This window comes from Macaca fascicularis, chromosome 11, assembly GCF_037993035.2.
Source record: "Macaca fascicularis isolate 582-1 chromosome 11, T2T-MFA8v1.1".
Taxonomy (NCBI): Eukaryota; Metazoa; Chordata; class Mammalia; order Primates; family Cercopithecidae; genus Macaca; species Macaca fascicularis.
This window is the reverse complement of record NC_088385.1, coordinates 113,289,050-113,314,024: the sequence shown is the minus strand read 5'-3', so window position 1 is coordinate 113,314,024 and position 24,975 is coordinate 113,289,050. Positions and strand designations below refer to the sequence as shown.

The 24,975-nt window shown below is 39.4% G+C and overlaps 1 protein-coding gene across 4 annotated transcripts in view; it reads right to left on the bottom strand.

Moving 5' to 3' along the window:
* POLR3B (RNA polymerase III subunit B) overlaps positions 1 to 24,975 on the bottom strand; it is a 136,762-nt gene that overhangs the window by 102,079 nt on the left and 9,708 nt on the right. For all 4 annotated transcript variants that reach the window (XM_005572107.4, XM_015431480.3, XM_015431478.3 and 1 more), the window contains exons 5-10: positions 23,156 to 23,231; positions 22,821 to 22,921; positions 16,921 to 17,012; positions 15,019 to 15,136; positions 13,292 to 13,400; positions 46 to 168 (exon numbers count right to left, since the gene is read on the bottom strand). In XM_005572107.4, coding sequence (XP_005572164.1) covers positions 46 to 168; positions 13,292 to 13,400; positions 15,019 to 15,136; positions 16,921 to 17,012; positions 22,821 to 22,921; positions 23,156 to 23,231 — 619 coding nt within the window. The remainder of the gene's footprint in view (positions 1 to 45; positions 169 to 13,291; positions 13,401 to 15,018; positions 15,137 to 16,920; positions 17,013 to 22,820; positions 22,922 to 23,155; positions 23,232 to 24,975) is intronic.

Below are 24,975 nucleotides of genomic sequence, written 5' to 3'. Positions count from 1 at the left end.
TCTCCAATTCCATTTCATGGCAAAGGACGACATGAAAAGACACACCTGCATCTGTGTGAAAATCTGAGCTTTCTGGCACTCTTCCAGACTGGGCCCAAATGCAGCCATCACGTGCTCCTCTGTTCCAATCATCTGCACAATTTCCTGGTCACTCTCAACACCCATGGCCTAGGAAGGAAAGAAAAGATAGAAAGAGTGTTGGCTTTGTGTTAACTCACTGACATTTGCTTATGCTAATTTGGCATTGTTTGTGGGTATTACTTCTAAGCAAAAGCTAGCTCTTCTCTCAGAAACGGTGCCATCTGGCATTGGCAGCCTTGCCCAAGCTGCAGAAAAACCTGAAACAGATATTTTGATTAGAAAGTGGAAAACAAACATTCGCAAACATTTTTTGCATGTGTACTATCTGCTAAAATTTTTAAATATTCTAAGAGTTTCATCACAAAAAAAGGAGGCTGGGAGGTATGGTAAAGACAACTGGTCATGACTACAAAGGCAAACTGTAAAGACCAACAGCCAAAGGGCAGTGAATCAGAAAAGATGCATTGCTGAAAATAAGCAGAACCCCAATCAGTCTTGTCACAAAATCAATTTTTCTGAGCACTGTCAAATCATTCATATTTAGGCTAAAAGAATTTTTCCTAAAACATGTTTTACCTCACTATCCTAGAGATATCGCACCAAACTTCATGCAGGTTTCAAAGGAGACTGTTAAAAAGTCGGAACACACGGGCCGGGCACGGTGGCTCACGCCTGTAATCCTAGCACTTTGGGAGGCCGAGGCAGGTGGATCACCTGAGGTCAGGAGTTCAAGACCAGCCTGGCCAATGTGGCAAAACCTCATCTCTACTAAAAACACAAAAATTCGCCAGACGTGTTGGCACGTGCCTGTAATCCCAGCTACTTGGGAGGCTGAGGCAGGAGAATCGCTTGAATCCGGGTGGTGGAGGTTGCAGTGAGCTGAAATTGCGCCACTGTACTCTAGCCTGGGCAACAAGAACAAAACTCTGTCTCGAAAAAAAAAAAGTAGGAACACACTTAAGAGGTTTCAGAAACCCACTTAAGTGTTTCAAGGTGGCAGCAGTAACGTAGGTCTTTGTAGATTCCATATGGTACTCACTCCTTCACACATTTGCCTGGAATTTTGCCATATCAAGGAACACAGCATAATCTCACTAAATCTCTCTTGGAAGAGTAATAGTCTGCTTCTTAGAAGTGAGGGGAAAAGTTATGTTTGCATTAAAATTCTTCCTTCAGCTGTAGAGAAGACAAAACCAGAGGATAATTGTCTGGTTAGTGTTGATGCCCTAGTTCTCAGTTCTCCACACAAAAGAGAAAGGAAGGGAAAATCAAATCCCAAGTTCCAGTGCAGAACATCCAGGACATTATCCTGAGGACAACACAGGCATCTATCTAAAAGTCCAGAGATCTGAGGTGTTCATCCTAATATAATACCAACAACAGACACAGACATTACAACTACCACTGTCATGCAACCTCTTCGCCTCTGTTTTCTCATTTGCATAAATGAAAAACCAGATCCCTTCCAGCTCAAAATTCTGTGATTCTACATTTGACCTTCAGTGGTCTGCATTCTATAAATCTGATTTGGATACTCTGGGATCCGATGTAAACTTATAGAAAGTTTTGAAGATTTGGGGGGAATCTGAATAGATCCCATGTCCCTTTTAGGCCAACTGCAGTGGTTTTAAAAACCTTCATAGATTCTTTGACACTCCCTTCAAAAGGTGGAGACTAATTCCCCACCCCAAGTGTAGGCTAATGCCTCACCTCTATAGAAAAAATGTGAAGGTGGCACGTATGATAACTTTGAAGGACTGGTCACAAAAGGCACTACAGCTGCCTGCTTGCTCTGAGAGTGCTCTCTCTGGGGGAAGATTGCTACCATGTCACGGAAACACACAAGCAGTCTGTGGCAAGGTCCAGTGGTGAGGAACTATGTCATCTTACCAACAGCCAATGAGGACCTGCAGTTTTCTGTCAACTGCCCTCGGGGTGAGTTATCCTGGAAGTAGATCCTCCAGCCCACTTCAGTTCGGCCTTCAGATAACTGCAGCCCTGGCTGATATCTTTTCTTTTTTCCTCTTTGGAGAAGGGGTCTTGCTTATGTTGCCCTGGCTGAAATAGGTGGGTATTCACAGGTGCAATCACAGTGCTCTACAGCCTCAGGCTCCTGGGCTTAAGTGAACCTCCCGCCTCAGCCTCCTGAGTAACTGGGACTACAGGCACATGTCACTACACTTGGCTTGTGGCTGACATTCTGGCTCATGAAAGACCCTGAGCCAGAACCACCCAGCCAAGCAAGTCTTAAATTCCCAACTAACAGAAACTGTGCTGTAATTTGTTATACAGTGCAGATGGAATTAAATTCACTATCTGAATTTAAAACAATTCGTTTAAATGTACAACTTGTTTTGTTCCTTTTTTTGTTTTTTGTGTTTTTTTTAGCAAACAAGTTCTCAGGATGCAAACCCTTTTCCTATAGTTTTTGCAGTCTTTTTTTTTTTAACCTCCAATTTGATATGGAAACATTTATTCAAATGGATACTAGAAATAAGCTCCACTATTTAAAAATTATACAATTTCATTAAAACACTTAGCCTTCCATGGATTAAAAGATAGGCATCCTAAAAAAAAGTATCGGTTCTAATTTTTAAACAAACAAACAAAACTAGATTATTCTTAGCTCAAGCACACTGGCTTACATTTACTTTGATGGTGATGGCATATATGTAAAACCATCTGCACTTTCTCTTTGGTCTGCAAGTAGCCAGTCACAAATATTAGAACAGAATTCCTTTCTTTGGTGTTTAAATAACACAGGTTAAGTTTCCCTAATCTGAAGATCCAAAATGCTCCAAAATTTGAAACTTAAAAAAAAAAATTAGGGGGAGAGAGTTTTTTTGGTTGTTTCTTTTTTGTTTGTTTGCTTTTTTGGAGACAGAGTCTTACTCTGTCGCCCACGCTAGAGTACAGCAGGGCAATCTCAACTCAGTGCAACCTCTGTCTCTTGGATTCAAGTGATTCTCTTGTCTCGGCCTCCCAAGTAGCTGGGACTACAGGCATCTGCCACCACGCCCAGCTAATTTCTGTATTTTTTTAGTACAGACGGGGTTTCGCCATGTTGGCCAGGCTAGTCCCAAATTCCTGGCTGCAAGTGATCCACCTGCCTCAGTCTCCCAAAGTGCTGGGATTACAGGTATAAGCCACCACACCTGGCCAAAGCCACCACACCCAGCCAACTTTTTTAAAAGACAGGGTCTCACTGTGTTGCCCAGGCTGCAGTGCAGAGGCCACTCACAGTCACAACTGCAGTGCACACTATCGCCTCAAACTTTTGGGCTCGAGCAATCTTCCTATCTTACCCTCTAAAGTAGCTGGTACTATAGGCACAGGCCACCATGATCAGCTTTCAAAATCTGAAACTTTCTGAGTACAGACATGACATTCAGAGGAAATACTCATTAGAGCATTTCAGATTTTGGATTTTTGGATTTGAGATGCTCAACCATAAGGATAAGGATAATGCCAACATTCCAAAATTTTAAAAAACCCTGAAATCCTAAACACTGCTTGTCCCAAGCATTTCAGATAAGGGATGCTCAACCTGTAATGAAAAGGTCTTTCCTCATTTGACGTATGGATTGCCACTTCAAGTTGTCCTGGTGCTGAACCTAAGTGGTAATTTTACAACTGCATAAAATTCTCAAATGTCCTAACAGGGATCTAAACAGACTGCTTAGGCCTTCCAAATATTTCTAAGCTATGAAACAAAGATATGCCAAGCACATGGTAAATGACACCATATGTGCAGAAAGCATGACTACTGCCAAAGCTTTGCTCTAAAAGGACTAAACTCTTCCTATATCAAGTCACTAAATACAGGGGCGATAACTCAGTCAAGTTATCATCAAAGCACACCAGCTGCAAAGACCGAACTGACTTTATGACTATTTAGCCTTCAGTAGTCACAGCCACAAATAAATGACATATTGCTATGGAAACGACAGCAAAATGCTGAACCATTTTACTTTAAAGACATAATTTAGACATCTGAAAACTGGCTTTATATGGACCTCTTGGTACTCCAGATATCTGAAATCATTTTTCCTAATAAGTCAAAAGTAAATCCTACATAATAACCTTATGAAAAAATAGCAGAGATAATACATTTCAGCAGGTCCCCTACACTCCAGAAATCAGCAATACCACTGAACGAAAATAAGGGGAGGTGCACTATAAAAAGTGGCATGAAGTCTTTTTAGATATCTACAAGATGTGACTTTTAAAGACAAAAACAAAGAATACTAATGAGCAGAAGAGACTGATACACACACTAATGGTAACAGGTTGAAATATACTGTGTGAAGGCGGGAAAGGAAATAACTTCTTAAAATATCTACTATTCAGAAATCTCTAATGTTTCTTTAAAGTAGACCAAAATCAATCTATTATTACTCACAGTAGTCCCAGCAGGTAATAAGAGAACTGTGATGGCCCTCTCTAACTTTGTGACTGTTTCTCTTTAAAGAAGATAAATTTTGGCCAGGAACGTTGGCTCATGCCTGTAATCCCAGCACTTTGGGAGGCTAAGGTGGGCGGATCACGAGGTCAGGAGATCAAGAATATCCTGGTCAACATGGAGAAACCTCGTCTCTACTAAAAATACAAAAATTAGCTGGGCGTGGTGGTGCGTGCCTGTAATCCCAGCTACTTGGGAGGCTGAGGCAGGAGAATCGCTTGAACTAGGGAGTCAGAGGTTGCAGTGAGCCGAGATTGTGCCACTGCACTCCAGCCTGGCGACAGAGCGAGACTCCATCTCAAAAAAAAAAAGATAAATTTCCATATAAGTTAGTTTCCAGGAAACACTGCCCAGCACCCTTGAAATCTGATCATCTTTTCTGCAAAATCTTTCAAACTACAGATGCCATCATAAGAACAGGCTGCATAGTTGCGAATACAAGACGTAAAGTGAGGAAGATTCATGGGCAGGAGAACCTTTGTAGTGATTCAAGTCCATAAATAAGGCTGATCTATGTCTTAAAAGCTTTCTCCATCATATTCAGACTCAGCATGGAATCTGGAAACCCTGCTGCTCCTGTCACTTTCAGCCAATTGTTGGTTACAATCAACAACCATCAAGTCCTAATGACTGTCAAGGTCTGTGTTAGGGCCACACAACACTCAAAGAGAAATGATGTGTCTTTTCTGGTATCCCCGTTTGTCTTCCCAGGGTTTCTGACTAAAGAGAACTAAGGAAAGCAAAAGGGCACTCCCCTTCCGGGACTTTTCAAAAAATACATGATCCTGTTTGCTCTTCACGGCAACTCTCTTAAACTTCTCACCTTAATAGATGAGTTATCCAAGCTTCAAAGAGACTGGAAATTACGCCCAAGGTCACATAGCTAATAAGTGCAGATGCTGGGATTCAACCTAAATCTGTCTGATTCTAAGATACCCAATACTCTATGCTGCCTCCCAGATGGAAAAGTCTAAACAGTGGTTATCAAACAAATTCCCATCAATTTATTAAAACATACCTATTGTGGGAGACCAATAAAAGTGATCATTCATGACCAAAATATTTAGCTCATTTATCCAAACTAAAAATTTTAAAATATTTACTGATTAGAATGTAGTGAATATGTTTCAGGAAAATAATTGGCAACATGTACCAAGTTTTTTTAAAAAAATTCCGATCTTAGGAATAAAGTCTCACAAAACAATCAGCAACGTGCACAAACAGGTATGTATAACAGTCATCCTACGGTTGTATTTAAGAGGAAAGCCTTCGGGAAAAAAAATGACACCTAAATGCCCCACTAGAGGAAAGTGGTTAAGTAAATTCCACCACAAGTATGCAACTTCTACACAACAGTCACTAAAAACAATGATGCAGATCCCTAACAGGGAAAGCTATTCATAATGCATGGTTAAGTGAAAAAAATAAAAATTTATGTGTATATCACAGAAGCACAGGAAAATGATCTGGAAAAATATATCCAAAAATGTAGATATACTTTTAAGTGGCTTTCTAACTTTAAATAACGCAAGGAATATCTTTATAATCAGAAAGGGAGAAGTCTGAAACCACAACTACTGGTTACATAAATATGCATAGTGTTAATTTACAGCCCTATTCTAAAAAGGATTTAAGTCAGCTGTGTGTATGTAAGCATATGTGTGTATAGATGTACAATATAAATGTTAAACAAACTTGACAGAAAAAAGCCTTTTTTTTTTTGAGACGGAGTCTTGCTCTGTTGCCCAGGCTGGATGGAGTCCAGTGGTGCGATCTTGGTTCCCTGCACGCTCCGCCTCCCGGGTTCACGCCATTCTCCTGCCTCAGCCTCTCGAGTAGCCGGGACTACAGGCACCTGTCACCACACCCGGCTAATTTTTTGTATTTTTAGTAGAGACAGGGTTTCACCGTGTTAGCCAAGATGGTCTCGATCTCCTGACCTTGGGATCCGCCCACCCCGGCCTCCCAAAGTGCTGGGATTACAGGCCTGAGCCACTGAGCCTGGCAAAACTGTCTTACTAAACTCATCACCTAGCCAAAAAGCAGTACTTAATATGTTTTCTGATTTTAATGTATGCATGGGTCTAGTCATGCATTTTCCATGAGTGATAGAAGATTATATGCATTATAATTAATTTATAATTTCTGGTAGAAAGAAAGCAGTACTATGCATCTTCAAGGGTCTATAAAACCTTCTAAAAAAAAAAAAAAAGTCCTTTGGATGCATGGGAACATACTGCCCTCTGCTGGAGATGTAATTCTACATCGTTAGATAAAATTGTCTTTTTTTTTTTTTTTTTTTTGAGACGGAGTCTCCCTCTGTTGCCCAGGCTGGCGTACAGTGATGTGATTTCGCCTCACTGCAATCTCTGCCTCCTGGGTTGAAGCAATTCTCCTGCCTCAGCCTCCCAAGTAGCTGGGGCAGGCATGAGCTACCATGCCCAGCTAGTTTTTGTATTTTTAGCAGAGATGGCGTTTCACCATGTTAGCCAGTCTGGTCTTAAACTCCTGACCTCAAGTGATCCACCCGCCTTGGCCTCCCCAAGTGATGGGATCATTGGCATGAGCCACTGTGCCCAGTCCCATTAGATAAAATTTTCAATATTCATCACTATGTACATAAAACACTGCATTGGACACTGTGGGATCCCTATAAGAAAAGCCAAAATTACTTTTGTGCTTAAAAAATGCAAACCCTGAAGAAAGAAAAGAAAAAGCATATTTAAGAATTCTTCCTGGGCCCTCTGATATGGTACTGCTACTATGACTATCATCATCATCATCCTGAAAAGAAAATGGCTCCATCTCATTTATAGAACTCAAAAGCACATTCGGCTACAATAAACATTTTTAAATTTCCTAAAACTTCCTTCACACAATTGCATTTAGAATATGGATGCTTCCCGAGTTAAAGAACCTGACTTGTCAACATCCATTCAATACTTATGAACCATCAGGGGTTCTCTCCCTAAATCCCAATCATCAGATTGATTTGAGGGCTACTTTTCTCCCTGACTCCTACCCTCTGTCACCTGGTTACAATTTTAACAGTAAAGACTCAATCCTTTCTTTCTTACTCCTCTGAGGTTTATACCCAAAATACTTTTGCGTTTTAACCAACTTAGTTCAACCTCAGAGGATCTCTTCCTTTGTTTTCTCTAATTTTGACTCAAAAATTATTTCCACTATCATACTATTGAAACTGAATAAATATCATACATTTCTAAAATTATCTGAAGCATCCAGTATCTCCTCAAATAATCTGAGCTCTTCATTTCAACTAAACTGGTTATCGAGATTCATTTTGTACCTATATATCGGTTATCATTATCCACGGTAGTTATGTTCTATCAAGTTGCTGAATCATACCAAATACTGAATAGTAAATACTGAACCATTGTTCCAGGAAAAATACAGGGCTAGGTTCCTGTGAGCCTATGGTTACATTTTCCTCAACTAATCAATACAGAATCTTATTTTCTGTGTGCTTCTTTTAAAAGATATTTAAGGCCAGGAGCTGTGGCTCACGCCTGTAGTCCCAGCACTTTGGGAGGCCAAGGCGGAAGGATCACAGGGTCAGGAGTTCAAGACCAGCCTAGCCAACATGGTGAAACCCCATCTCTACTAAAAATACAAAAATTAGCTGGGCGTGGTGGAGGGCACCTGTAATCCTAAGCTACGCGGGAGGCTGAGGCAGGAGAATTGCTTGAAACTGGAAGGGAGGTTGCAGTGAGCCAAGGTCGCACCATTACACAATAGCCTAGGTGAAAGAGCAAAACTCCATCTCAAAAAAAACAAAAAAAGATATTTATCACTGATTCATTAACTTTGAAGTCAGCCAACAGCACTATAACTCATGCCTGAACAAAGCTTATCTAACACATATTTCCTCCAGAAGGCACATCACAGCCTGTTTGTCCTTTGGAACACCTTGACGGAACTTTAGCATTACACTAGGGGGCCATCTTATACTGCAAATCAACAAAGCACAAAAATACAAAAAATACGGCACTAAATAGACTGCAAAACAGACACTTGATTACAACATAAGGGCTGAAACAAGAAGGCGGAGTGTTGCCTTGTTCAGTCTCAGCTGGGAATATGTGCGCTGGGTGACTTAAGTTTTTACCACTCCATGTCAGTGCATATCTGTAAATAACCACAAAAGCACCGCAAGTATTGATTCTGGGGTTATGTATAAATTTTAGCAAGTAAGTGAATTCACAAACAGGGAATTTGCAAATACTGAGGATCAACTAACTGTATCACACAATGCCAACTATTTTTTTTATTTTGCTTGATAACTAATACGACAACTTAACTGTTCACTGAATGTATATAGTATTTATGTCTTAGAGCAGGTTAAACGGGTCTCTGTGTCACTATAGGTACATATCATTTTATCATGCTTTGCTTTATTGGGCTTTGTAGATATTGTCTTTTTCCAAATTGAAGGTTTGTCCCTGCTTGCAGACTGACCCTGCTTCAGGCAAGTCTATTGGTGTCATTTTTTCAACAGCATGTGCTCACTTCATATCCCTGTGTCACATTTTGGTAAATTCTTGCCATATTTCAAACTTTTTCACTGTTATGGTGACCTGTGATCAACGATCTTTTTTTTTTTCTTTTTTTTGAGACGGAGTCTCACTCTGTTGCCCAGGCTGGAGTGCAGTGGCGCAATCCAGGCTCACCGCAACCTCCACCTCCCAGGTTCAAGCAATCACCCTGCCTCAGCCTCCCAAAGTAGCTGAGATTACAGACGTGTGCCACCACACCCAGCTAATTTTTATATTTTTAGTAGAGATGGGATTTCACCATGTTGGTCAGGCTGGTCTCGAACTCCCGACCTCAAATGATCCCCGCCTCAGCCTCCCAAAGTGCTGGGATTATAGGCGTGAGCCATTGCGTCCAGCTGATCAGCGTTCTTTGATGTTACTATTGTAACTGTTTTGGGGTGCCACAAACTGTGCTCATAAGAGATGAAAAATTTAATCGATAAATATGTGTGTTGTGACTGCTCCACCAACTAGCTATTCCCCCATCTCTCTCCCTTCTTGAGCCTCCTTATTCCTTGAGACACAACAATAGTGAAATTAGGCCAATTAATAATGCTAGAATGGCTTCTTAAGTATGCAAGTAAAAAAAAGGGTTGCATATCTGTCACCATAAATCAAAAGGTAGAAACGATTAAGTTGAGAAAGAAAGGCGTGTCGAAAGCTGAGACAGGCCAAAAACTAGGCCTCTTGCACCAATTAGACTAGTTGTGAACACAAAGGAAAAGTTCTTGAAGGAAATTAAAAGTGCTATTCCAGTGAACATATCAACGATAAGAAAGGGAAACAGGCTTATTGCTGATATGTAGACGGTTTTAGTGGTCTGGATAGAAGAGCAAACCAGCCACAATAAGTTAAAGCATAATCCTGAGTAAGGGCCTAACTCTCTTCAGTTCTATGAAGGCTGAGAGAGGGGAGGAAGGGGCAGAAGAAAAGTTGGAAACTAGCAGAGGCTGGTTCATGAGATTTAAGGAAAGAAGCCATCTCCATAACATAAAAGTGCAAGGCGAAGCAGCAAGTGCTGATGGAGAAGCTGCGGCAAGTTATCCAGAAGATTTGGCTAAGATCACTGATGAAGGTGTCTACACTAAACAACAGATTTTCAATGTAGATGAAACAGACTTCTATTGAAAGACTTCTAACATGCTGTCTAGGACTTTGACAGCTGGAGAGGTCAATGCCTGGCTTCAAAGCTTCAAAGGACAGGCTGACTTTCTTGTGAGGGTCTAGAAAAAGTTCAAGTCAGTGCTCATTGACCATTCTGAAAATCGTAAGGCTCTTAAGAATTATGCTATATCTACTCTGCCTGTGCTCTACCAATGAAGCAACAAAGTCTGGATGACAGCGCATCAGTTGACAGTATAGTTCACTGAATATTTTTTTTTTTTTTTTTTTTTTTTTTGAGACGGAGTCTGGCTCTGTCGCCCGGGCTGGAGTGCAGTGGCCGGATCTCAGCTCACTGCAAGCTCTGCCCCCCGGGTTTACGCCATTCTCCTGCCTCAGCCTCCCGAGTAGCTGGGACTACAGGCGCCCGCCGCCTCGCCCGGCTAGTTTTTTGTATTTTTTAGTAGAGACGGGGTTTCACCGTCTTTGCCAGGATGGTCTCGATCTCCTGACCTAGTGATCCGCCCGTCTCGGCCTCCCAAAGTGCTGGGATTACAGGCTTGAGCCACCGCGCCCGGCCCAGTTCACTGAATATTTTATGTCTACTGTTGAGAACAATTGCTAAGAAAAAAAGATCCTTTAAAAACATTACTGCTCATTGATAATGAACTCAGTCACCAAGAGTTCTGATAAAGATGTACAAGATCAATGTTTTTGTGCTTGCTAACACAACATCTATTCTGCAGCCCATGAATAAAGAAGTAATTTCAACTTTCAAGTCTATGGCTATAGCTGCCATAGATAGTGATTCCTTTGATGGATCTGGACAAAGTAAACTGGAAACCTTCTGGAAAGGATTCACTCTTCTAGATGCCAATAAGAATATCTGTGATTCCCCTGAATACGAGAGACCCTAATAGTTAGGCAGGAATATCATCATTCCTATTCAGCCTGAAGAAGTTATGGAAGATGGGTCTTCATCCTTCTACGAACCTTAGGACTAGGGTTGTCTTATAAAAGGGGAAGAGGGAAATATGTCAGAGGTGTTCGAACCACAGTGACTCTCTCTTGAACAGGGGCTGAGACCAACTGGGCTGCATTCCAAGGAGGTTAAGGCATTCTTAGTCACAGGATGAGACAGGAGGTTGGCACAAGATACAGGTCATAAAGACCTTGCTGATAAAACAGACTGCAGTAAGGAAGCCAGCCAAAACCCACTAAAACCAAGATGGCAATGAGAGTGACCTCTGGTCGTCCTCACACTCCTACCAGCGCCATGATAGTTTATAAATGCCATGTCAACGTCAGGAAGTTACCCTATATGGTCTAAAAGGAGGAGGAAACTTCAATTCTGGGAACTCCCCACCTCTTTCCCAGAAAACTCATGAATAATCCACCCCTTGTTTAGCATATAATCAAGAAATAACCATTAAAATGGGCAACCAGCAGCCCTTGGGGTTGCTCTGCCTATGGAGTAGCCATTCTTTCGTTTCTTTACTTTCTTATAAACTTGCTTTCACCTTAAAAAAAAAAAAAAAGAATGTCTATATATCTGTGACTCATGAGAAGAGGTAAAAATATCAACATTAACAAAAGTTTGAAAGAAGCTGCTTCCCATCCTCTAGGATGACTTTGAGGGGTTTAAGACTTGAGTGAAGAAAGTAGCTGCAGATGTGGTGGGAATAGCAAGAGAACTAGAAGTAGAAGTGGAGCCTGAAGATGTGACTGAATTGGTGTAATCTCATGATATAACTTGAACAGGTGAGGAGTTGCTTCTTAATGATGAGCAGAGAAAGTGATTTCTTGAAATGGAATCTAATACTGGTGAAGAGGCTGTATATATTGTTGGAATAACAAAAAAGGATGTAGAATATTACGTACACTTCATTGACAAAGCAGCAGCAGGGCTTAAGACAAGTGACTCTAATTTTTGAAAGAAGTTCTACTGTGGGTAAAATGCTATCAAACAGCATTGTGTGCTACAGAGAAATCTTTCACGAAGTAAGAGTCAATAGCTGTGGCAAACTTCACTGATGTCTTATTTTAAGAAAATGCCATAGCCACCTTCAGCAACCACCACCCTGATTAGTCAGTAGCCACCAACACTGAGGCAAGACCCTCTACCAGTAAAAAGATTCTAACTCACTGAAAGATTATGACTCAGATAATTGTTACAATTTTTTAGCAAAAAAGTATATTTTAATTGAGGCATGTATTTTTTATACATAATGCTATTGTACACTTAACAGACTACAGTATGGTATACACATAACTTTTGTATACACTGGGAAAGTAAAATATTCGTGTGACTCACTTTACTGTGATATTAGCTTTATTGTGGTGGTCTGGAACAAAACCAGCAGTATCTCTGAAGTATGCCTGTATCTAAGAACACTATACCATTTCAATATTGTTTCTATGGAAAATGTCTTTTGCATTCTAGGCCAACAATTCACAAATAAGCTGATTTTTTTCTTTAGTTTTGAGATAGGGTCTTGCTGTATTGCCCAGGCTGGAGTGCAGTGGCATGATCATGGCTCACTGCAGCCTTGACTTCCTGGGCTTGTGTGATCCTCCCATCTCAGCAACCCAAATAGGTGAAACTATAGGCACACGCCACCAAGCTTGGCTAATGTTTTTATTATTTGTAGAGATGAGTTCTCACTATGTTGTCCAGGCTGGAGCAGAGTGGCACAATCTCAGCTCACTGCAACCTTTGCCTCCCAGGCTTAAGCCATCCTCCCACCTCAGCCTCCTGGGTGGCTGGGAGTAGAGGTGCACACCACCACAGCCAGCTATTATTATTATTTTTTTTTTTGGTAGAGATGGGGGTTTCACCATGTTGCCCAAGTTGGTCTCAAACTCCTGGGCTCAGGCAGTCTGCCCATCTTGGCTTCCCAAAATGTTGGGATTTCAGGCATGAGCCACCATGCCCAGCCAGCTTTCAATTTAAAATACATCATATGACTGACAACTTACATCACAAATCTTTCTACTCCAAAAATTCCTTACCTTCCAAATCTCTAATTATATATGTAAATAAACCAGAGAAAGAATTCTTATAATTTTCAGAAGAGAGCTGCAGCTTTACCTTAAATATGATGACAATGGGTATATCTTCTGACAAAGTATTATGCCTCAAATAAAATCGTCCTTGTTTCACAGCCATATTGGTTCTGCTTTTTTTCTCATGGGTAGAGCTATGAGTAAATACAAGTTGGTTAAACTGCATCCCCACTGAGTTTCAAGCTAATAACATGCAATAGCAATGATCATTAATCAACAAGGGTCAACTGATCAACAACAATGACAAGGTCCTTTCTAGTAAGTACTTTAAAAAGACAATCCCTTTCCTGCCCAGCTGCCACTTCTGTGAACATTTAAAAACATGATAAATTTTTCTTTGACTTTGAGATTATGATGGAAGTTCTGTGTGTGAATGAGTGACAACTACTTTCTGACCAACTTCACTTTGACTCCACCTGAATTACTTTGATCCAGTGTAGAGCATATATACAAGGCCAATTTTATAATATGGGCCTTAACCATAAAGAGGAAATTAAAAAGAAATGAATTTATGTGAGTTTTTAAACTAGTAATTCAACAAAACATACCCACAGTCTTGGTATATAGTAAAGCCAAAAGAAAGGAATATCCTTCTATTGGTATCTGTGTTAGTTATAAAATTTCTAATGGATTTCAAAGCATTTTAAAAGCTCTAATCAACCACATTAGTAACACACACAGATTACCTGCTACTATGCATTGTTACCCACGTTACTTATATTAGCTCTAATCTTCTACATAGTCAAACTTTGAAGTATTATCTCAAAATCACATAGGAGGAAACCAAGACTTAGAGAAGTTAAGTAACTGCACGTTCCAGTGCCTCATATCTAGAAAACAAAGGCTTTAGGATTCAAACTCAAATTGAAATTGCCCTGGCTCCAAAGTTTAGATAGTGGGAAGACATGGACTATAGAATTAACTATATCTGGGTTCAAAGGCTATCTACCCCTTACAGTCAAGGTACCCCTGAGCTTAAGGCCTGTTAGTTGTAAAATGAAGATGTTAACAGTACCACTTATCTTGGAAGACTGAGGTGACAAATAATATATCTAGTATTTTGCCTGGCTGCTGGTAAGTACTCGACGAATGACCATCATTGTTAACTGCCTCTCCATCAGAAAGAAAAGTACAGAAACTCTGAGTTAATCAGTTCGTTGTAGGTTATCAAACGGGAAACTACTACACTCTGACATCTTATCTATGCCACAAATCTTTCTATTCCCAGAACTCATTAACCTCCACATTTCAAATTACATGTGAAAATAAAAAGTTACAGAAGCCTCGAAAGGGATACTGTTGTAAAAATGAGTACACTGTGAAAGAGGCTGGTCTAGAAAACTAACAATAGGGTGTTAAGTCCATAATATAGGTCATTTAGTATTAAGGGTCAAATAGTCCCTGATCATACTGCTGCAGGAATACACAAATAAATGGTAAAAGGCTGAAAAGGAGCATGAAAAACTTAAGAGTGGTTTTATATTTTTTCTCTTTAAAAATCTCCTTTCATGTTCTATAAGCTAAGATAAAATTCAGCTTAAACAGTGACTTTTCAAACGATGTCTCAGACTCTCATCACTGAAATTTTAAAATCAATACCCTATGCTTCCAGACTTTCACAATAAATTGAATGCAGATAGCTTAACTATTACAATGCCTGCTTTTAGAGGTAATAACTGGCTCCCTCTGTATTGAAAGATAGCCATTTAGGACTAATTGAATGACCAATATTTTTTAAGGATACCATCTTACCTGGTAACTGAAGCTCCAACGGCTCCTTTTCTATCAGCCTCCACGATGATCCTGTTCTTAGACAGCTGCTCTTGGATAAGAATAACTTTTTCTACTCCTTTAACAATGAAGTAGCCACCTACCCAAAGGAAACAAGAAAAACTTAATCACTTATTCCTCAACCAGTGTTGATTTAGTAATGGCAAGAATCTTGTCAATCAGATTACCTTTTCTACTGCTTCATGGCACTGGCTAACACTTGATTCAAAGGGGTTTGCTGATTTTATTTTTTGAGAAAGGATCTCCCTCTGTTGCCCAGCTTGGAGTGCAATGGCACAATCATAGCTCACTGCAACCTTGAACTCCTAACCTCAAGTGATTCGCCCGCCCCAGTCTCCTGAGTAGCTAGGACTACAGGCATGTGCCACCACGCCTAGCTAATTTTTAAATTTCTTCCAACAACAGGGTCTCACTATGCTTCTCAGGCTGACTCGCTGTCTTAAGCCGTCCTCCTGCCTCAGCCTCTCAAAGCGCTGGGATCATAGGTATGAGCCATTGTGCCCATCTGATGTTGTTTTATGGACTGAAGATCAGCACATTATTTTATACAAATGAGCTATATTTGTATAAAATCTTGAGGACAGGAAATATATCTTATTGGTCTATGAATCACCAGCCCCTGACATATGTAGAAAGTGAATGAAAAAACAAGTTAAATAAATTAGATGTCAGAGCTCTTAAGTACAAGTGTAACTGACAATTTTCAATATAAACTGAAATTTACTCTAAGTTTTCTAACAAATCAGTGATAATGGTAGATTAAGATTAGGTTTCCAAATAATATTGCATATTCGAAAAAATTCATGCATCATCATTTTTTTTTTGCACACAATTCAGAGTAGGATAAATACTTCATTTTATACCTGCAGAATATAAGCAAAAACAATACAACATATTCGACTTATGCAACATTCTGTTACAGTCTAGTAAAGTCACATTCTTCATTAACTTCTTTCCAAAACTTCTGAGATTCTACAACAATGTAACTTTACAGGAATAAGATTAAAGCAACTATAAGTTCAAATAAATCAATGTGAAATATGAGTTAAAGAATTAAGATAAACTTCCTGTTAAGTTCTAAGTTTGAAATTTTACAAAAGAAATTGCCTAGAAATAGGCACAAAAATAAAACTTTTCAAAATGTAAACCAAAAAATACTTTCATCTTCCCCTGGCTTTACTGCATTTAAAACAGCCTGAAGTGAAATACTTGAGCCTGAAGTGAGATACTTGATTTTTTTCAGCGAGGCAAGGCCAGTAACTTTGGAAGATTATTCTTGAATTTTTAGGCATACCAAAAGAAACTGCTGGCCAAAGATAGAAAAGACTGACAAATCATGGCAATAAATAAGAATGTGGCATATTAAAGTCTTAAGTCTGAAATAAAAGAAGAAACAGTATGTCTTTGAGAAATATAGACTAATAGGGCTGGGCACAGTGGTTCACGCCTGTAATCTCAGCATTTGGGGAAGCTAAGGTGGATGAGTCCAGATCAGCCAGGATGACATAGCAAAACACCATCTCTACTACAAATACAAAAATGAGCTGGGCATGGTGGCATAAGCCTGTAGTCCCAGCTGTTTGTGAAGCTGAGGTGGGAGGACTGCTTGAGATCACACCACTGCACTCCAGCTTAGGTGACAGAGTGAGAGACTGTCTCGAAAAAAAAAAAGAAAAAAAAAAGAAATACAGACTAATAGCATAAAGCTAGATAAAGCTAGAGACAAATTTCTGGGTGTTTTGTGAACAAGTTCATTATAAAGTAGAAAAGTTGGCACTGTTTTTGAGACAAAATGTTAAAACAACAGCAGCAGCAGAATAAAAGAATAAGGAAAGTGGGGCAAATCCAAGACTTCACACATACCTGGATCTAAAGGACATTCGTTCAGTTTGGCAAATTCTGCTGGCGTTTTTCCAGTAAGAACACAGTTTGAACTACGTAGCATTATGGGCATTCTGTATAAAATAAAACAAAAGAAAATATCACATGTAGGCTGTCAATGGTAAAAGCTGCAAAAAATACAAAACATGCAGTGCACACCACCTCACCAAGGGTCTGTCTATGCACTATGTTAGAAAAGGCAGAGAAATAGCAACTGCATGGAAGCCAAGCAAAACGAAGTATTTTCTCAGGCATGCTGCTCGTCTAGTACAGACAATAAAAACTCAGGCTGGGTGCAGAAGCTCATGCCTGTAATCCCAGCACTTTGGGAGGCCAAGGTGGGTGGATCATATGAGGGCAGGAGTTCGAGAGCAGCCTGGTCAACATGGTGAAACCCCATCTCTACTAAAAATACAAAAAATTAGCTGGGTGTGGTGGTGTGTGCCTGTAGTCCCAGCTACTCAGGAGGCTGAGACAGGAGAATTGCTTGAACTTGGAGGTGGAAGTTGCCATAAGCCGGGATCGCGCCACTGCACTCCAGAATGAGGCTCTCTTAAAAAACAAAACAAAAAACCAAAAACCTCAAATGTTTGGTTTAAACTTTGCGTACAGCTTTAGTGAGAGTCAGAAATGACAGCAATACTTCCTTCATGGAAGACAAAGTGATTCTCATCAGTTACTTGGCAATAGCATGACGCATCCAAGTGTAAGGAACAACAGGCTATGAAAACTAACCAGGCAGTCTGGAAAAAGAACTAAGCAAAACTTACTAGAAATGGAAATTTTAAGCACTGACTTAAAAATGTAGAAATAGGTTGGATAATAACAGATTTGATATTGCTGAAGATATAATTACTGGGCTGGAAAAGACATCTGAAGAAATTACTGAGAATGTATCTCAGAAAGACATAGAGATGGAAGATATGAAAGAGAGTTTAAGAGTCAGGGAAGGATAGAGAGAGAGTGACTAATAAACATCTAATCAGACTTCTAGATGGCAAAAATACACAGAATGGGTGAGAAGTCCTATTCAAAGAGATAATAGCTGTAAAGTTTTAAAGATACATGAAAGACACAAATCCTCACAGTAACACCTGCACAAGATAATAAAAAGAAAGCTACACCTAAGCATATCACAGTCAAGATACTAAACACCAAAATTAGAGATCAGATTTAAAACCCAGCCAGAAAAAAAGGGAGGCTACCAAAAAGGAAAGGATACACAATAACTTCACAACAATCAATGACACAGAGCAATGTGCTCAAAGTGCTCAGAGAAAGTAACTGCCAACCTCAATTTGTGTATTCTGCTAAGTATTCACTCAGAATGAGGTCAACATAAAGATATTTCCAGACAAAAACTGAGAGAAGTTACTAATGTACTAATAGGCCCTCACTAATAAATTTGTAAAAAAAATTCATCTTCAGGAAGATGGAAAATGAACACTAACCAAAAGTCTGACGTGTAAAAATATTCAGTGAGCAAAGAAAATGGAAACTAACATGTGCGGATATAAACAAATATGAACTTCGTAAGACAATAACAATTTCTAATTCATAGGTTAAAAAACATGACAGGGAGGCCAGGCGCAGTGGCTCACGCCTGTAATCCCAGCATTTTGGGAGGCCGAGGCAGGCGGATAACAAGGTCAAGGGAATCAAGACCACCCTGGCCAATGTGGTGAAACCCCGTCTCTACTAAAAATATAAAAAATATTGGCTGGGTGTGGTGGCGCACGGCTGTAGTTCCAGCTACTCAGGAGGATGGGGCAGGAGGATCGCTTGAACCTGGGAGGTGGAGGGTGCAATGAGCCAAGATCACGCCATTGCACTCCAGCCTGGGCAACAGAGTGAGACTCCATCTCAAAAAAAAAAAAAAAAAAAAAAACATGCCACGAATGGTGGCTCATGCCTGCAATTCCCAGTGCTTTGGGAGACCGAGGCGGGTGGATCACTTGAGCCCAGGAGCTCAAGACCAGCCTGGACGACATGGCAAAACCCTGTCTCTACAAAAAATACAAAAATTAGCCAGGTGTGGTGGTGCACTTACAGTCCCAGTTACTGGGGAGGTTGGAGGTGGGAGGATCACTTGAGCCCAGGAGGTTAAGGCTGCAGTGAGCCTCAATGAGTACACTCAATAAGTGTACCACTGCACTCCTGTCTGGGTAACAGAGTGAGACCGTCTCAAAAAGACCAAAACAAAACAAGATAGAACAAAAATTTGGTACAACAAAAGCATATAAGTCAAAGTGATTGATTTGATCCAACTTAAAAGCTTTCTAAAGTCTTTGTTCTTGCCAGGAGGAGAATAAAGATATTGTTTATTTTTAAACTTTGTTAAGTATACATTTCAAAATTTCTAAGATAAACATAAACAATCAGAAATACTGCATATGACTTTTAAATCAATTGGGGAAGGGTGAGAAAAAAAAATCTTCCATTATCCAAAAACAAAAATGGAAAAAACTTGAAACATGAAAAGCTAGACAGCTTTAAAATATAGAATAAGTTGACAGATATACATTCAAATATATATGTATATATGTATGTATATATATAACAAATATAATTGAACTAAATTCTCAAGACAATTTTTTTTAAAATGTAGCCACATGCAGTTTACTTCAACTAAACTCAAAACGTAAGGACATTTAAGAGATTTTTTTTTGAGATGGAGTCTCGCTCTATTGCCCAGGCCAGAGTACAGTGGCATAATCTCGGCTCACTGCAATCTCTGCCTTCCAGGTTCGAGCAATTCTCATGCCTCAGTCTCTCAAGTAGCTGGGATTACAGATGTGCACCACCGCGCCCAGCTAATTTTTATATTTTTAGTAGAGGCAGGGTTTCACCATGTTGGCCAGGCTGGTCTCGAACTCCCAACCTCAGGTGATCTGCCCGCCTCAGCTTCCCAAAGTGCTGAGATTACAGGTGTGAGCCACTGTGCCCAGCCCATATAAAAGATTAAACAGACAATAATTTCTTTAATGATATGCCAGAAATATAACCAAAAGAAAGCAAACGTGGCTACGCTAAGAGCAGACAAAATAAGATTCAAGGCAAAGAATATTACAAGAGATAAAGAAGATAAATGTATAATAATCAAAGGTTCAATTTACTAGGAAGACTTAACAATTCTAAACTTCTATGCACCTAATATCACAGCTTCAAAAAAGCAAAAATACACAAAACCATAAAGAAAATGGACAAATCCACCACCACAGAGGGAGATTTTAACATACCTATTGTAGTAACTGATAGAACAAACAAATCAAAAAGCAATGCAGATACAAAACATCTAAACAACACAATTAACAAGTCCGATCTGAAGGAAAAACACAGACAATGGCACAAAACAACTGGAGAACACCCCTTGTTTCCAAACAAACACGAAACATTTATAGAAACACGTCTCTACAAAGCTCCAAAAATTGACATAAAGCACCAATTGGGAAATCTTAAGTCTTCAAAATAACTTACATTCAAAAGGAAATAGTAATGGGAAGATAGAAATAAGAATATTGTCATTTTACATCAAGGGAAATGAACACACTGACTAAAGTTATGTAATACGACATGAAGATATAAGAATATTACTGTTACTACAGTAACCAAAAAGAGAATTAAAAACAAGAAGGAAAATTCGGGAAGAGGAAGGGAGAAGCAAAGTAGGTGACACAGGTAAGCTAAGCCACATCCCATATATCAGGAGGCAAAACATAATGTTTACAGTTAATGTATCAAGAAATAGAGGTCAAAGCATCACATTTAAAGTTACGGATATTGGCCATGCACGGTAGCTCATGCCTGTAATCTCAGCACTTTGGGAGGCCGAGGCGAGTGGATCACATGAGGTCAGGGGTTTGTGACCAGCCTAACTAACATGGTGAAACCCGTCTCTACTAAAAATAAGAAAAAATTAGCCAGGCGTGGTGGCAGGCACCTGTAATCCCAGCTACTCAGGAGGTAGAGGTGGGTGAATCACTTGAACCTGGGGGGCGGAGGCTGTAGAGAGCAGAGATCATGCCACTGTACTCCAGCCTGGGCAACAGAGTGCGACTCCGTCTCAAAAAAAAAACCAAACAACCCCGCCCCCTGCAACACACACACACACAAAATAAAGTTATGGATGTAACAACCCCCAGAAAAAATAACAGAAATAGTCACGAAGTTGGGAACGGGATGAAAGGTGAGGAAGGGGAGGGAGGTTACTGTTTTGAATCAAATGTTTTTATGTACTGTTTGATTTCTAACCAAGCACAACTATAATTTGGATTAAACTAAAATCTTTTTATTCCAAAAAATAAATGAGATTCTATATGTAATTTAGATAATGCATAGTACACATAAGCATTCTAATGACTAGAGGTCATTTTTATGAATGCGAGGCTACCAAACAACACTGCCTATCACAGTATGGCACGAAGCAGGTATTCAACAAATGCTAGTTACATGGCCCCTCTTTAAACCAGGATTTAAACCATCAATCTTACGAATTTATGTTTTCCTCCAGTCTCTCTTGCCTTTTCTTCACAACAGTCAATCTAGTTCATAATTTAGCTATGGTCCAAAATTTAACTGGACACTAGTATGGTCCATGTATTAAGAAAGAGAGACGTTCTCATCTTAACGCTGATAGGCCAGGTGCGGTGGCTCACACCCGTAATCCCCGCACTCTGAGAAGCCAAGGCAGGCAGATCGCCAGAGGTCAGGAGTTCAAGACTAGCCTGGCCAACATGGCGAAACCCCATCTCTATTAAAAAATACAAAAATTAGCTAAGTATGGTGGCACACGCCTATAATCCCAGCTACTCAGGAGGCTTACGCTGGCTAATTACTTGAACCCAGGAGGCAGAGGTTGCAGTGAGCCGAGATCACGCCACTGCACTCCAGCCTCGGTAACAGAGTAAGACTCCGTCTCAAAAAAACAAAAACAAAATCAAGAACAAAAACACTGATAAACAGTCCTGCTAAAACCAAGGTGAATATTTTAATGTCTTACTTATTTTTCTAATTGAAGAATGAGGAGAGAAACAATACAAATTACCCCTTCCTTTGAGGGAAGTGTAGGAGGATTTGTTAAACCTGCATGTTCCCATAAAACTCTGGACTTCTAGACCCCTTACCAGATGGTGCCATAATTACATATGCCAGTCTTCCCTGACAGCTGTGAATGAAGGTAGCCAATAGGAACTATATTCTGTGTATCTTTTACTCACCTAAGTACTCAGCATCATACATAAGAAGTGATAGGCGGTTGGTATATATTTATTGAACAAATGGATATTTGTTCAAAAGTGCTCTTAGCACTTTTGAGAGGGGGAAAAACACTTGAACAGAAATTATGTGGACTAAGTTTAAAGTCTAATATCATTATTCGCCTCATAATATTGTGGGTTTTGTCCATTTCTAAAAGGAGAGTCAATGTATTTCCCTAATCAGGAAAGGCAGATTGCAAAAGCACAAGTGGATGCTATCATTTCCAAACTTGTACCAGGCAAGTAAGTAATTTCTCCCTTAAATACTTGTAGATGAGAAAAAGTTAAATTCCAGGAAAACTCAATCTCAGAATATACCTGGAATCCACCAAGGCCTGTCCAGGAGAGTTCACGGAAATGCTATCATACCTAGTGTTTCCCTAACAGCTTAGAGTTACAGTAGGAAAGGGAAACATTTTCCTCAACTTTTTAGAAAAGGTTTTACAATTAATAAATGGTAACGACCACAACTATATGCTGGACATTATTCTAAGTGCTTTACACATGCTGACTCATTGGACCTATGAAATAGGCAGCATTTCTTGCATTTTTCAGATGAGGAAATGGGGTCACATCATGGGGCTGGAATCCAGGCAATGTGGCTCTAATACAGATTTCATCTCTCACCTGCCGATGGGTAAGGCATTGCGGATGATCCTCTGGCTGCCTCGGGTATATTCAATATCCACTGTAATAGGGGCAGAGTATGTCATGTCTCTCAAACGGCACTGAAAGAGAATCAGGAATTTGATAGTTACTGCTCCTTCTCTCTGCAACAGGGTCCTGACCACTTCAAAGTGCTCCTTCTGTAGTAGAAGTATGGCCCACACTGAACTTTAATCCCTTTTTCTCAAAAGAATGTCCCCCCCATCCTGTTTTTAAATGATCTTTTAAGAGTATATATTAAGGGCACACTCTGAGTTAAAGCAAACAAGTCCAGTTAAAGTAAGGTTCGTAATTACCTCATGAGGGGACACTGGTCTAGTTACATTGAAGCTTTCTTCAACATCAGGAAGCCCAACGTAGATATTAAGATATCTGAAAAGCAAATTAGTGTTCAAAGATCATAAAAGCAAACAAGCTATTTTCCTTCCAAATACAAAGATTATGTTTTGATATATGCTTATCTTGCTAAGGACAGCAAATTAAATATTAAAATTGGAGATCTTCTTGAACTGATAGTACATACAGCTTTACAAAGAAGGGAAATATTATCAAAGTATCTTTTAAAAAATATTACAAATCTCTTAACAAAAATACTGGACATACAGCTCCCTAAAAATGATACTTAATGAAAGAGCAAAGTGCAAAGAGTACTGATGGTATGCTATCATTTGTAAAAGAAAGATGAGGCCATAAAGGCAAAAAAATAAATACGCTCATTTGTGCAAAAGAAGGATAAAAAGGATAAAGCGAAAACTAATGAGAATGGTTACCTATGGAGAGTGGCTGGGAACAGGGTGGAAAGAACTGGAAGTGGAACAACTATTTTCTGAATATACTTTTTTGTGCAAGTCTAACTCTTAAACCATAATGTTTCACATACTGAAAAAATAAAGAAAAGAACTAAAGTAAGTAACCCTGGGAGACAATATTGTGACTGGACATTGAGAGGCTAAAGATAAAAAGGACAGTGCACAGATCTTATACTCTAGTAAATTTTATCTCACAGAGATATGAGTTAACAATTCTGAAACTTTATGTATAGTCTAGGATTGAAAAAAAAATTTTTTAAATATTGCAGACAATGGGAGCCAGATTTCTCATTATTGGGATAAAAGTTAAGGAAAGGAAAAAGGTTAGAATGAGTCCTGCAGTGCTGAACTGAAACTGGAGGTATCAGTCTGCATGGTTTTTAATATATGTAAAAATGGATAGGATAAAGAAATATAGATGTGTCTGCATGTATGTGCTCATATACATACACATATTTCTGAGCTCTGCCTGCTGAAATCTTAGTGTTCATATCTTGGATTCTAAGTACTATTTTCCAACAAAAGGGAGACTCTGGGGCTCCTTGATTCCAAATCTAGGACAGGGGCATACCAGATGAACTACATCTTACAGTGTGAGAAAGCAAAGGAGTGCTCAAAAAATAATGGTGGCATCATGAAAGGACACAGGAGTCAATCTGAAGGGTCTCCCTATGGTCAAAGCTGAAACAGTCTGAACAACAGAAAAATGGCAGTACTGGATACACATATGATAGTACTCATAGAATAAAATAAAACATCCATGAGTCCAAATTGATATAAATTAATAATATAGAGAGATAAGTGAGGGGAAGAGGAAACTATTCCGTATAGAATTCCAGTATCAATGCAGAAGGAATGATAGAAATAAAGGTTCACCCTTAGGTAAGCCCACAATAATAACTGTTATAGGTAAGAATCATCAATGTATGCCAAAAATTGTTGGTGAAATTATGATGAGAAAGGGTAGTTGCATAGTCTCAAAGAATCTCCCTATAAGATACTTATTAACTACAAAAGGAAAAATAGTAACTTTTCAGTGGAGAAATCTGGAAGATTCTACCTTAACCAAGTGAACAAAGTTAAAATCATCAGTAATAAAACATACTGGCATCTGTAACCCCAATATGAATCAGTGAGAACACAAAACATTGCTTCTGTGGTATTCTTGCCAAAAAAGTAAAACCCAATCTAATAATGATCACATGTCATACAAACTCAAATTAAAGGAACTTCTACAAATACTGACTAGATTGTTCAAAAGTGTCAATGTCATGAAAGACCAAGAAAGATGGAGGGACTGTCAAAAA